The sequence below is a fragment of the Arachis hypogaea genome, chromosome 16 (genome assembly GCF_003086295.3).
Source record: "Arachis hypogaea cultivar Tifrunner chromosome 16, arahy.Tifrunner.gnm2.J5K5, whole genome shotgun sequence".
Taxonomy (NCBI): domain Eukaryota; kingdom Viridiplantae; phylum Streptophyta; class Magnoliopsida; order Fabales; family Fabaceae; genus Arachis; species Arachis hypogaea.
Genome location: NC_092051.1, coordinates 8,251,787 through 8,263,885, shown reverse-complemented (window position 1 = coordinate 8,263,885; position 12,099 = coordinate 8,251,787). Strand labels below are relative to the sequence as shown.

The window sequence follows — 12,099 nt, the reverse complement described above, 5'->3', positions numbered from 1 at the left end:
TACAAACTCTTCCTTAAAATAAAAATACTAAATATTATTTCTATAAGATATTATATATTCTACCACTTATAGAATTTGGAAAAAAACTTTAGATGTGATTTTTTTTTCACATTATAAAATAAGTATCTAGTATATTAAATACTAATAAAATTTAAAGGCAAGTAAAACAAATTTGTATATTAAAAATAAAATCATACCAAAATCCAATAATATCATAATAATAATAAGAACAATGCTATATAATCAAATAGAGAGACTCAAATCCGCAACTTCTTAAATGAATATAGAAAAATTACGTCATTTAAATTATATCTTCAACGTTACCACATATATTTTTCAAAGTTTAAATAAAAACAGAAAAAAAGCATGCACATAAACAGAAATATATATATAAATTTATTAATCATCATTTGAAGAAAAAGAAAAGAAAAGAAAAAAAAAAGCATGAACATAAACAGAGTTTGAGTTCCCGAAGGGCTCATCCTTAAACGCTCCTTGCTAAGTATGGAGTGCTGCACACCTTGTGAATTCATTAAATCTGAACTCTTCATTTATTATATTTTATTTGAATGGTCTGGATTTAAGCCTGTTAATCAGGTTAATCATTTTTTTCAAGTTTTAGATTTTTTTTGTAAGTCTCAAATATTGGACTGAAGTTCAAAATAAAAAAATAGTATATAAATATTAAAAACAATATGTCTGTACACAAAAAAAAAGTTATTGGACTTTATAATTAAAATAAATAATACATAAAAATAAGTTGAAAATTCATATACTAAATCTAGAAAAAAAAGATATATTAGAATCTTAAAAAAATAATATTAAATATATATTATGTATATAATATTAAAATTTAACTAAATTTTGTTTTGTGTGAAATAAAATTATAATATTAAATATAAACACAATGATAAAAAATTTTGTGTTACATATATATTATGTATATAATATTAAAATTTAAATAAATTTTGTTTTATGTGAAATAAAATTATAATATTAAATATAAACACAATAATAAAAAATTTTGTGTTATATATATATATATAATTTTATTTTGTGAGAAACAAAATTAAAACATTAAATATGAATAAAATGATAAAAGATTTTGTATTATATTAATTTAATTGAAAAAATATATATACAACGTAAAAAGCAAACAAACATATAATAATTTTATTTTGTGTGAAACAAAAATTCATATAATTTTTTATTAACAATTTTTTTATTGAAATATGTCATTTTACTATATTTATAATATATTATTTGAAATAATTATATCATTTTAGTTAATATATATTATTTAAAAAATATTTAAAATTTATTATTTTGTATTAAGAATATTATTAAAAATATATTATTAATTTTTCTAAAAATAATACTTTTTTTTCTTTGGTTCAAATACTATGACAATAAAAAAATTTTACGTAACTGCGTCTACTCAATAAATATTATATTCATTTATTTTTATATTGTATGTAAAATAAATAATTAATGTTCAAAAAAGTTAATAAAAAAAGAAGTATTCTTTTTTTTTTACCAACTCTTAGGTGAATATAGAGACTATGTCATTTGAACTATAACTCGTTGACAAAGAAAGAAATACTCTTAATTATATATTAAATAGAATAATTATTTATTAGACTCATTCTTATACAAATAATTTTTTTTTAGTTTTATATCTGTAATATTTTATACCAATTAGCTTCAAAATTTAATTATTTTTTGAATAAATTAATAAAAAAAATACAAATAATTGTTTAAATATAATTGTATTTTAATTTTTCATTCTATTACGTACACGTTGAGGATAATTTGAAATAAAAAATAATGGACTTGTTGTAACTGTCATGTATTTGCTTTGACTGCGTCGTCATCTGAGAATCATGGCGCCTTCATGGAGACCAGGTTCTTCTACAGAATCAATTTTACGTTTGGAGTTAGCCAACCAGCAGCGGCGATAGACAACGTCTTTCTTTTCTATGGCAGCAATTTTTCGGGCTTTGAAGGTCAATTTATGGTAGAGGTGAAATGGGGTGGGTTCAAGAGCGTCAAAATCTGTGCCTAGACAGAACAATAGTGGAAGAATTCGATTAATTTTTTCTGAGTACTTTTCTGGTGTAAAGATAGTCCTGTGTTAAACGAGCCAATTAGTTTTTTTTGTTAGTGTCGGTTTGTTTGTTCAACCCATGACAAAAAAAAATAACAATAATAAATAAATTTAATTTACCTGATCACTTTTGATAATAGGTTAACTTTTAAAGAGTGCTGCACTCCCTACTTTGTCTGGAGTGCACTAGCTTTCGCCTTCCCGAAGCAAATGAAACATCAGAGTCATTTTCTTTGCCACCTTCGAAGGAGCCTTCATTCCACGCTTTCTCCTATTCTTTCCTTTGATTTCTCTTCCTTCTTCTTCTTCTTCTTCTTCTTATTCATTTCCATCAACAAAAAGAAACTCTCACAACAAAAAGCAGAGCCATCTCTGTTTTTGAAGCTTTCTCTTCTTCCCTCCCTCCTTTGATTCAATTCTCAGAACAAAGACATGGTTCACTACCACAGGTACCATCAACCCAGAAAAGCTTCAGACCCCATTATCACAAAAGATGAAGAATCACAACAGAACCTTCTCATGGATTGTTCAACCTCTTCTTACTACAAGAGAACAAGGCCCAAGTTGCTCTCTTTCCTCTTCCTCATCACTTTCCTCTCTTGCTGCTATGTCCTTGCACCACTCTTCCTTCCCCCTTCTTTCACCTTCTCTCTCCTCTGTAAGCAACTCCTCTTTTCACTCTCATACACTTGTGCTTTCTTATTACAACGTGGGACTTCGTTTTTGACATCTTTTATGTTGTTCTTTTGGTTTGCTTTGGTTTTCAGACTCTCCTGCAACTGAAAATGATGCTCTTGTTGTAAATGATTCTGTGTGCTCTTCAGTTTCAAGCGGTAATTCTTCTTATTACCCCCTTTTCTTCTTTTTCAATTTTCAGTTTCCATGTTTTTTTTCTTTCTTTTTAGAAACATATTGCATGACTATAAATGAAAAGGGGTTTGATATCATAGCTTTATGCATTTTATAACCTGGGAAAGTAATGATTTTTATGTGTTTTAACCGCACAAATTTTTGTGATTGTTATCAAACATGATGATGAACAGTTAAAGTTTAATTTGGTGTTTTCATTTATGCAGGAACTATATGCTGTGATAGAACTGGTTATAGGTCTGATATATGTTTGATGAAAGGGGACATTAGAACACACTCTCCTTCCTCTTCAATCTTCCTCTACAACTCAGGAATCATCAACAATGTTTCAAGGAATGTTGGAGCTGAAGAAGGCAAAGGGGATTGGATACTTCAGCACGAAAGGATTAGGCCTTATACTCGAAAATGGGAGAAGAGTGTAATGGAGACCATTGATGAGCTAAACCTCATCTCAAAGAGAGTGAATTTTGGTAATTCAGGCCATGGTTGTGATGTCAAACATGATGTCCCGGCCGTGTTCTTCTCGAATGGGGGCTATACCGGCAATGTGTACCACGAATTCAACGATGGAATCATTCCTTTGTACATTACCTCCCAGCATTTCAACAAGAAGGTTGTGTTTGTGATCCTTGAATATCACAATTGGTGGATCACCAAGTATGGAGACATTCTTTCTCACCTTTCGGATTATCCGGCCATCGATTTTAGAGGAGACAACAGAACTCATTGCTTCCCTGAAGCCATTGTTGGCCTTAGAATCCACGATGAGCTCACGGTGGATTCGGCTTTGATGCAAAGGAACAAGAGCATTGTTGACTTTAGAAACCTTCTTGATAAGGCCTATTGGCCGCGGATTCATGGATTGATTCAAGATGAAGAAAGGGAAGCCCAAGAAAAGTTAAGAAAACAAATGTCTTCATCCCCATCATCAGAATCAGAACCAGAATCAGAATCTCCACAGAAACAAGAGTATATAATTAAGCAAAAAGTACAAGAGAATCCATTGAAGAAACCCAAGTTGGTTATTCTCTCTAGAGACAAATCAAGAGCCATAACAAATGAAAATTCTATGGTTAAAATGGCTGAGGAAATTGGCTTTGAAGTCGAAGTCTTGAAGCCAGACAGAACAACAGAATTGGCCAAGATTTATAAGTCACTGAATGCAAGTGATGTGATGATCGGCGTCCACGGCGCAGCAATGACACATTTCTTGTTCTTGAGGCCTGGCTCAGTGTTCATTCAAGTTGTTCTTCTTGGCACAACTTGGGCTGCAGAAACATATTATGGTGAACCTGCAAGAAAACTTGGTTTGAAGTACATTGGCTATGAAATTCAGATTAGAGAGAGCTCTTTGTATGAGAAGTATGATAAGAATGATCCTGTTCTAAGGGACCCCCAAAGCATCACAAAGAAAGGTTGGGAATTCACAAAGAAGATCTATCTTGATAGCCAAAATGTTGTGTTGGATCTCAGAAGATTCAGAAAAAGGTTGCAGCATGCTTATGAGTACATAGTCTCCAAATCAAATCACAGCACAGAGTAAAATTTTCATTTTGTTCTTTTGTTTCATTTTACTTCTCTATGTTCATTCTTTGATATGTGGGAGGAAAGAAAGATTACATTTTTTTTTAGTATTGAGCATGTTGTGTACAGCAAAATACTTAAAAATGAATTACAGAATGTGTAAGTATAAGAGCAACAACTTTCCTTTTTGGTGTGAATAAATTAAGGATTTAATTTGTGAATTTAATTTTGATACATTGTCATCGTAAAGTAGTTTTACACATGCATCTAATTACATAACGCCACATAGTAAAAATAACTATTTTTCACATTAATCGCATGAATGCACGAAACACTATCTGTGCATCAAAATTAAACTCAAAACTTGAATGTATTAACGAGTTTTAGTATCTTACACAAATATTTGACTAAACTGTTCAACACTTTTTAAGTTGGTACATAATTTGGTGTACAACAATTAAACTCATAACCCTACAATTTGCTTAAATTCTATGGAGAGGTTGAAGTAGTTTGTGCAGTTTGCCCAACCAATGGTTAGGTATAGATTGAAAAGTCCCATAGCAGGTTCTTTACTTATTTATTTATTTTCTGTAAAATTTAATCCCTTGATTTTACATATAAATATATAAAACTTCTGGAATGAACTTGAGGTTGCATCATTGAGGTGTGAGGTAATTAATTGGGGAATGACATCCATGTTGCTGTGGGTCTAATTTTTTTGGTAACAACACATGTTACAATGTGACTTGAGAACTGACCCCTGCATGTTCTATTGTTCTTTATAAAAATTATTATTGCTTTTATCTTATTTATTTTTAGTGTAATAACATTTCGTTATTATGAGATGGAAAAGGATGTAGTTCTTAGTTATAGATCTAAATTTGATGAAATGAAAATGGTTGTAGTTCTCAGCTATAAATCACCCAAGTTTTATTTTGGTGGATCACACCAAAATTAATTGTATTTGTCAAGGTTTGTTGAAGTTGATATCTGAGAGCCGTTAAATGATTTAACTGATTTGACTAAATTTTTATCTAACATCTCTCAGCTATCAATTTTAGGTGAAGTCGAACTGCACCTGAGTTTTTACCGTAAATAATGATTGTATATAAATAAAAGATCTAAATAGAAGCAACTTTATTATTGGAATAATGATAGAGAGGATTGTGGCAATTCTAGTGTAAGAGTAGTGTGGGGAACGTTAACCTCGAGGGTTGTGTAGTGCATGTGAATAAACTCCATGATTGCATCTCTTATGCGAGTATGGGGAAGACATTGAAGTATTGAAGTGAAGCAAGTACAGATTCAATGGGGACCACTAACGGTTATGATTAATGGTTTATGAACCATCCATCAACCACACTGCATGTATTGTCTCAACCAACACAACCTTTGTGCCAATTCGTCAGAACAAACAGTACCTTTCAAAATTGATTCTCTCCCGTGAAAATTTTACACAAATTAGTTTAGTTTCTATTTGAAAGAGAAATTGGTGTAATGTACTAATATTGTTGGTTATTAATTATTTAAAGAGAAAGTATAGGGAGCCAATGACTTAAGCGTACAATGTGTACAACGAAAGTTTAGAAAGTATTAGAGATATGATTATTAGTGTTACATTGTCCTGTCAAGTTATGTTTTTGGGATGAGTGGTTTCAGGACATGGTATAAGAGTTCCAGATCCGAAAGGTCGTGAACCCAAAATTAACTTTTTATAACATGAGATGTTTATTATCCTGGTATCCGGATGGTTATTCTGGATAGTATAGGTGATGTTCATTTTATTCATAAACAAAAAATTTAACCTATTGTACACATTGTATACTTAGGCCATTGGCTCCATAGCACTACTCTTATTTAAAATAATTACGACTTCGCTAAGTAGACAACAAAAGACTGAACAACGAAAACAATAGGCTAAAAAAAATGTTAAGAAATGTTATATTCTAATTATATATTTGAAAGTTTTGTTAAAAAATGACTGACAAATGGAAGAGTTTAATGAATATCTATGAAATGAGTTTAAAGGACTTCTCGTTAGGTGTTAGCATGGATTTTCTTTTCACAAGTTGTAAAAGGCAACATGTTTACATATAGGTATTTCACCTATATTAAAATTTTTTATTATATTACGTGTACATTAAAATTAATCATAAATATAAAATATATGTTGAATATAAATACATATTTAAAATAAATTAAATCACACATGTATTTATATACAAATATATTGGTGACTAATTTTAGTGTACAAATAACATTTTTGTAAAATATTTTACCTAAATTTTTACCTCATTGTAAAATGTTATGTGTTGAATTTTACTATTGATTGAGAAAGTGAAGTGAAATATAAAATCTACAAAAATATCTAATTTATAATAAAAGTTAACACAGATAGATATATCAGATTGGAGTAACTGGATTATTATAACTCAACTGTATAAAAAGTAAGTTGACCGTGAGTATTTTTTTTATATGAGAATTAATATTTATATTATTTTTTGTGTAATTTTTTTTGTATGATCATCTTATATTTTATTTTTTGTTAATCACATTTAATACAAAAATATATATACAAAAAACATAAAAAGGGTGATACGTATAAGAAAATAGATCCTCTCCATTTTTTTTAATAATTGAGAGAGTAAAGTGTGATCTTTTATCATTAATTTTAGAAGTGTGACCAAAAATAAATATAAAAGAGAAAGCAATTAAGGGTTAGAGATTACACTTTACACTCTCAATTTTTTTTAAGCAATCAAGAGGATCCATTCCCTATGTATAATTACATGAGAACATAACAAAAGCTGTATTTATTTATTTTTTTCTTTTTCTTTTCCAAAAATTTGTATGTGTTTTTCATGATCCTAGTTTCTTAATTACAAAAATATTTCTAAACACCAAATTTGATGAACTGAAGAGAAAAAACAAAATCCACTAAATTGGAGGCTTGGAGCTGTTGGTGTTTCTTTGAGTCAAAGCAAACACCCCAGCATTGATATTTGGCTTTTGAAGTCTTCCTAGTTCCTACCGTTTTGAGGTCTTTGCCGCTGCCGGAGGAGGTGTTCTAGCATTTCTCTCCTCATCTAAACATAACCTTGTACTTGGAATGATGAAATTGCAAAACATATTAATAGAAAAATGGCAGCTCTATAGGTTTTAACTTACATGGTACGGCTTCCCTCCAAGCGAAGATCTGCAATTCGGCCCGGATCCATGAATTCCAGTTAGTGATTGCCTCCTCTGTGTCCTTTCTACAGCTGTAACCGATGATCTTACATCATTTGCATGGCTAGCACCCTTGATTGGAGACTTTACTTCAACCAATTCTGTTGTTGGTTCCTGCAATTCACATTCAAAGATTGACACTTTTTTTTATAGAGTAGCCATAATAATAGACATCAGGAAGACTCAATTTATCATCATTACAGCTCCTAATCTCTAATTTATTATCTGTTTTGTCCTCAGCAAGTAGGTCTCTAACTTGTTCATTGTAAATCTGGACCATTTGAACATAAATGTCATATGTCACAATGTCTTTCCTGTCATTAGACATTCGAAACAAATCCTTAAGAGCAAGATAATTGATCCCCATATCCTTAGAGGTTCCACCTGATGGACCACTCTGCCAAAAGAAAAAAGAAACAAAAAAATATTAGATGGATATATATTTGGTTTCAGACATTGCTTGTTATTTCATTGGTCTGTGTCCGCGTTAATTGATATATGGAAGAACCAATGCAATGTGTATCATACTTCTTTTATCTTACCATGGTGTATGTCTTCCCAGATCCAGTTTGACCATATGCGAAAATACAAACATTATATCCATCCATCACGGATCTAATTAACGGCTGAGTGTCCTTAAAAACCTCATCTGTGTACAAAGTTAGAATAAATTTCAATAAAATGATGTAAAAGAGAGGGAAGGGGAACAAAAATTTCTGTAATCAGCATGTGGAACTCTACTTTAGCCAGCCTTTGGACCAAAAACCCGATTAAACTGAAGAGAGGGGAATTTGCAATTCCAATTCCAATTCTGTGATTCCTAATCCTCATTCGACGCAGCCATGAGCAACGATGATGGGGAGTTGTTGAACCTGGAAACTATGCTGTCAATCCCACTGAAGAAGACTGATCCGGTGGAGCTGTACCTGCCATTACGTAAGTTGGTAGCCTCAAAATACTCGGAGAGCGATGCACAAAAAGTTGAAAGCGTTCTCGAAACCCTAAATAAATGCCGCATGGACATGGTGGAGCGTAGAGGGGACCTCTCCCTTCCCATGCAACGTGACTGCCTCATCCACTACTTCAAATGTCTTTGCATGGTTGAGCCACTCTTCTCCTCTCTCTCCTCCGACGCCGATGCCGATGCCGACCCCATCATCTTTGTCTGGTACGACGCCTCCAACCCTGAGCATCAGGATGGGGTCTCCTCAGAGCGCAACGCCATCCAATTGGAGAAGGCCGCTGTTCTCTTCAACCTTGGAGCCATCTACAGCCAGATTGCTGCCGATTGCGACCGTACTTCCGACCTTGGCCGTCACCTTGCAATGGAATCCTTCAAGGTTGCCGCCAATTTCTTCTTCCAACTCTGGAAAGTTTTTGCCAAGGACGTGGTCTCCGCCACCCTCGATTTGACTCTCCCCTTCGCGGAGCTTCTGCACTACCTCTTCTCCGCTCAGGCTTCCGAACTCGAATTACAGCTACAACTCAAGAACAAGGACGCCAGTTACGCTCTCCGACAATACGGATGTGCCCGATTGTTTATCTCGGTCAGTCTTCACTCTTTAATTTTACATTTATTTTTTCATTCTGATGATGATGATGATGATGATGATGTAGGTTCGTGAGCTTTATTTTAGAGCAAGTTATGTGATACTTAGAGTTTTTAGTGTGGCTGAATGGAAATATAACTACCCTTTTGACCAAGGCCCAACCTGGAAAACTCACATTGACCAGAAGGTGAAATTCCTTGAGGCAGAGTTGACGGAGCCTCTTCTTGTGAGGCAATCATTCACCCTACACAAATCCTTGCTAGCTGAAGTATACTCATCGGTCAATTCTTGTGATGCAGAATGTGTGACTGAGATATTAGTGAGAGGGATTTGCAGGAAACCCAACCTACAACAAATATACCTTGACCTCCTCCTCTCCGAGTTCAATCCTTTCAAGATTGTCAAGGATGGAAAGCTGGTGGCTAACCCATGGGACATGCCTCCTCCTTATCCAACAAATTCCGCAATCCTCTCATCTTTGGTATCTCGGCAGTTTTCAGATGTTCTTGCATACCTTCCTTTGAAGAAGAGTGAGCCCTTGAATCTCTATGAGTCCCTGCGCAATTACTTTGTCCTCAAATACTCTGAGAGCGTGGCAAAGAAAGTAGAAGGCCTTCTCAAAATGCTACACAAATTGCGCAATGAGATGCTGCGTGATGACCTTTCTCTACCCTTCCACCGTGACTGCCTCATCCGTTATTTCAAATGCCTTTGCATGATTGAGCCTTTCTTCCCTATGAATGCCTCACCCAACCCACCTATCTTTGTTTGGTTCAATGCCATCAGCCCGCAACAGGACTCTTATCAGCATAACATCCATTTGGAGAAGGCCTCTGTTCTCTTCAACCTGGTAGCCCTCTGCACCCGCATTGCTCTCTCCTGCGATGTCGCCACCATCCAAGGCCAACGCCTTGCCATGGGCGCCTTAAATGATGCTTCAAATTGGTTCTCTCTACTGAGGTTTGAGTCTAAGAAGGCATCTGGCACGATTGACTTGTCAGAACCATACACCACTATGATAGGAAATAAGATTTCCAAGATGAAATTGAAGTTTCCTCATTCCCAATCTGATGGATCATCATTACCTGGATATCCTGTATGTAATCATCTACCTTTTCAGTTGATCTTTTCTTTAGTACAATTGATTGATGTCAATCTTTATTTATTAAATTGTTTGATTGAGATGCTGCAGGCTTCAGCTTATGTTCGGTCGACATTTGGGCTTTTAGGTGAGGATCAATTCTGGACAGCTCGATATCTTGAGGACAAGATAAAAGCCTGCCATGATGAAACGGATCCTAGTGATGTCACCGAACAATTTCTTTTAGGGTATTGTAAGTCTCACTCCCTGCTTCAAGAGGTATCTCAACCACCATGCTTGGACCTTCTCTCTGAGGTTAGCCCTGTCAAGATTAAGGATGGAAATCTTGTGGCCAATGCAAGTATGCAACCTTAGAGGGACTAAATTTGGCATTGGAGAACATGAGCTTGCAGGAGACACCACAGTAACATTACCATAGAGAAAAACTAAACAAGCTTTAGGAATTACCTTGTTTTCTTTTTTAAATTGGATGTTGGAACTTTGTTTGTTGATGCTAGAACTCTCTTTGTGAAATATTATCCTCGTAATTTTGTTTGTTGATGTATGAATATATTCCTTCTTATTCATCACCAATTTGTAGTGATTTGTATGCCTCTGATCGGATCTCGTAGCTATTGCTAGTGTTAAATAATTTCCTATTCTCTTCTACTACTCTGTTATATCCACCAGTTTTAGTTGCCATATCCTCTACTTGACTCCCTGAATTCATAAACAAGGGAATCCTTTTACAACCAATCAGAACAATGAAAGAAAACCAACTATTTGAAGTTGTAAAGTTCATGGATATTCATACCGAGTTCATTAAAAAAACTCTGAACATGTGATTGCATGTATTCAAAATCATTCTTGATTTTCAACTTTAAAAGCCTTGAGATCCTGAAAAAACACAGGATGTTACAAGCATCATCACAGTGAATTCAGAAAACCACTAAATCTTCTGTAGTATTTAATGTATGTTAGAATGGCAAGGTAGTAATGCCGGTGTAATCTATTAAATTGTTTCTACCTTAACTCGACAATAATTAAAATTCCCAGTTAGAACACAAATGATGCATCAGTTAAAGATTTACAAATGTCTACCTGAAGTTCTTTTTCTTGCATTGCTAAGAGATGCTTCTGATTGCAAATGCACTTTCTGGTGCAACCTCTATTACACTGTGAGATGCACAATGGAAGCATCAGAATCCAAGTTTAAGACATTTTATATTGAATTGGTAATAGTATCACAGTATTAATGATGTAAATGTCGATCAAAAACAATATTAGGATGAGCACATTAACGTATTAACATATACAAATATAAATATTGCAAATTTTTTTGTAAATACTACATTAGGCAATTATTCTAAATTTTCTAAATTAATATTCCACGGAAAGGTACCTTTGAACTTTCAGGCACTAATGAAGCATCTGATAATGGAGGAGTGGAAGTGCAACAATGAGGTACGCTACTTCTTTCTTTTGTAGAATCAATTGTGGTGAGGAGATAATTTAAACTAAAATCGTTACCATGTTTTCATTACGAAGAGAAGCAGCAAAGTTGGAACACAAAATCAAAAGAAACAATGTGATCGAACAAACTAACCTGCTTCTTCAGCTTTTCTTGAAGCCATGTTGAAATCATGAACCCTACTTCTAAAGCAATTCTCCATTTTCTTCTTCTGCAATGTTTCATGCAGAGAATAATAACGGAGATTTAGGGTGTCTATGAATTTTTA

At 33.6% G+C, this 12,099-nt stretch overlaps 2 protein-coding genes and 1 long non-coding RNA gene across 3 annotated transcripts; 2 read left to right on the top strand and 1 right to left on the bottom strand.

Annotated features, from left to right (window-relative positions):
- Positions 1-2,285: 2,285 nt before the first annotated feature.
- On the top strand, positions 2,286-4,727 carry LOC112756491 (xylan glycosyltransferase MUCI21). Its single transcript, XM_025805095.3, has 3 exons — positions 2,286-2,765; positions 2,875-2,940; positions 3,184-4,727. The coding sequence occupies exons 1-3, from the start codon at positions 2,540-2,542 to the stop codon at positions 4,518-4,520; spliced, it is 1,629 nt and encodes a 542-aa protein (XP_025660880.1). The 5' UTR covers positions 2,286-2,539; the 3' UTR covers positions 4,521-4,727.
- Positions 4,728-7,464: 2,737 nt separating this feature from the next.
- Positions 7,465-8,609, bottom strand: LOC112758382 (uncharacterized). Its single transcript, XR_011873772.1, has 5 exons — positions 8,471-8,609; positions 8,272-8,378; positions 7,931-8,126; positions 7,670-7,843; positions 7,465-7,587 (listed from the first exon to the last, which is right to left on the bottom strand). It is a non-coding gene; the product is annotated as an uncharacterized lncRNA (long non-coding RNA).
- Positions 8,185-10,974, top strand: LOC112758381 (uncharacterized). The gene is made up of 3 exons (XM_025807046.3): positions 8,185-9,276; positions 9,347-10,375; positions 10,472-10,974. Exons 1-3 carry the CDS (start codon positions 8,572-8,574, stop codon positions 10,733-10,735), a joined length of 1,998 nt encoding a protein of 665 aa, XP_025662831.1. The 5' UTR covers positions 8,185-8,571; the 3' UTR covers positions 10,736-10,974.
- Positions 10,975-12,099: the final 1,125 nt, after the last annotated feature.

Coding starts and splice junctions, on each gene's coding strand:
- LOC112756491 (XM_025805095.3), top strand. CDS start 2,540: ATGGTTCACTACCACAGGTACCATCAACCCAGAAAAGCTTCAGACCCC. Junction 2,766..2,874: donor TTTCACCTTCTCTCTCCTCT/GTAAGCAACTCC, acceptor TTTGGTTTTCAG/ACTCTCCTGCAACTGAAAAT. Junction 2,941..3,183: donor GTGCTCTTCAGTTTCAAGCG/GTAATTCTTCTT, acceptor TCATTTATGCAG/GAACTATATGCTGTGATAGA.
- LOC112758381 (XM_025807046.3), top strand. CDS start 8,572: ATGAGCAACGATGATGGGGAGTTGTTGAACCTGGAAACTATGCTGTCA. Junction 9,277..9,346: donor GTGCCCGATTGTTTATCTCG/GTCAGTCTTCAC, acceptor ATGATGATGTAG/GTTCGTGAGCTTTATTTTAG. Junction 10,376..10,471: donor CATCATTACCTGGATATCCT/GTATGTAATCAT, acceptor GAGATGCTGCAG/GCTTCAGCTTATGTTCGGTC.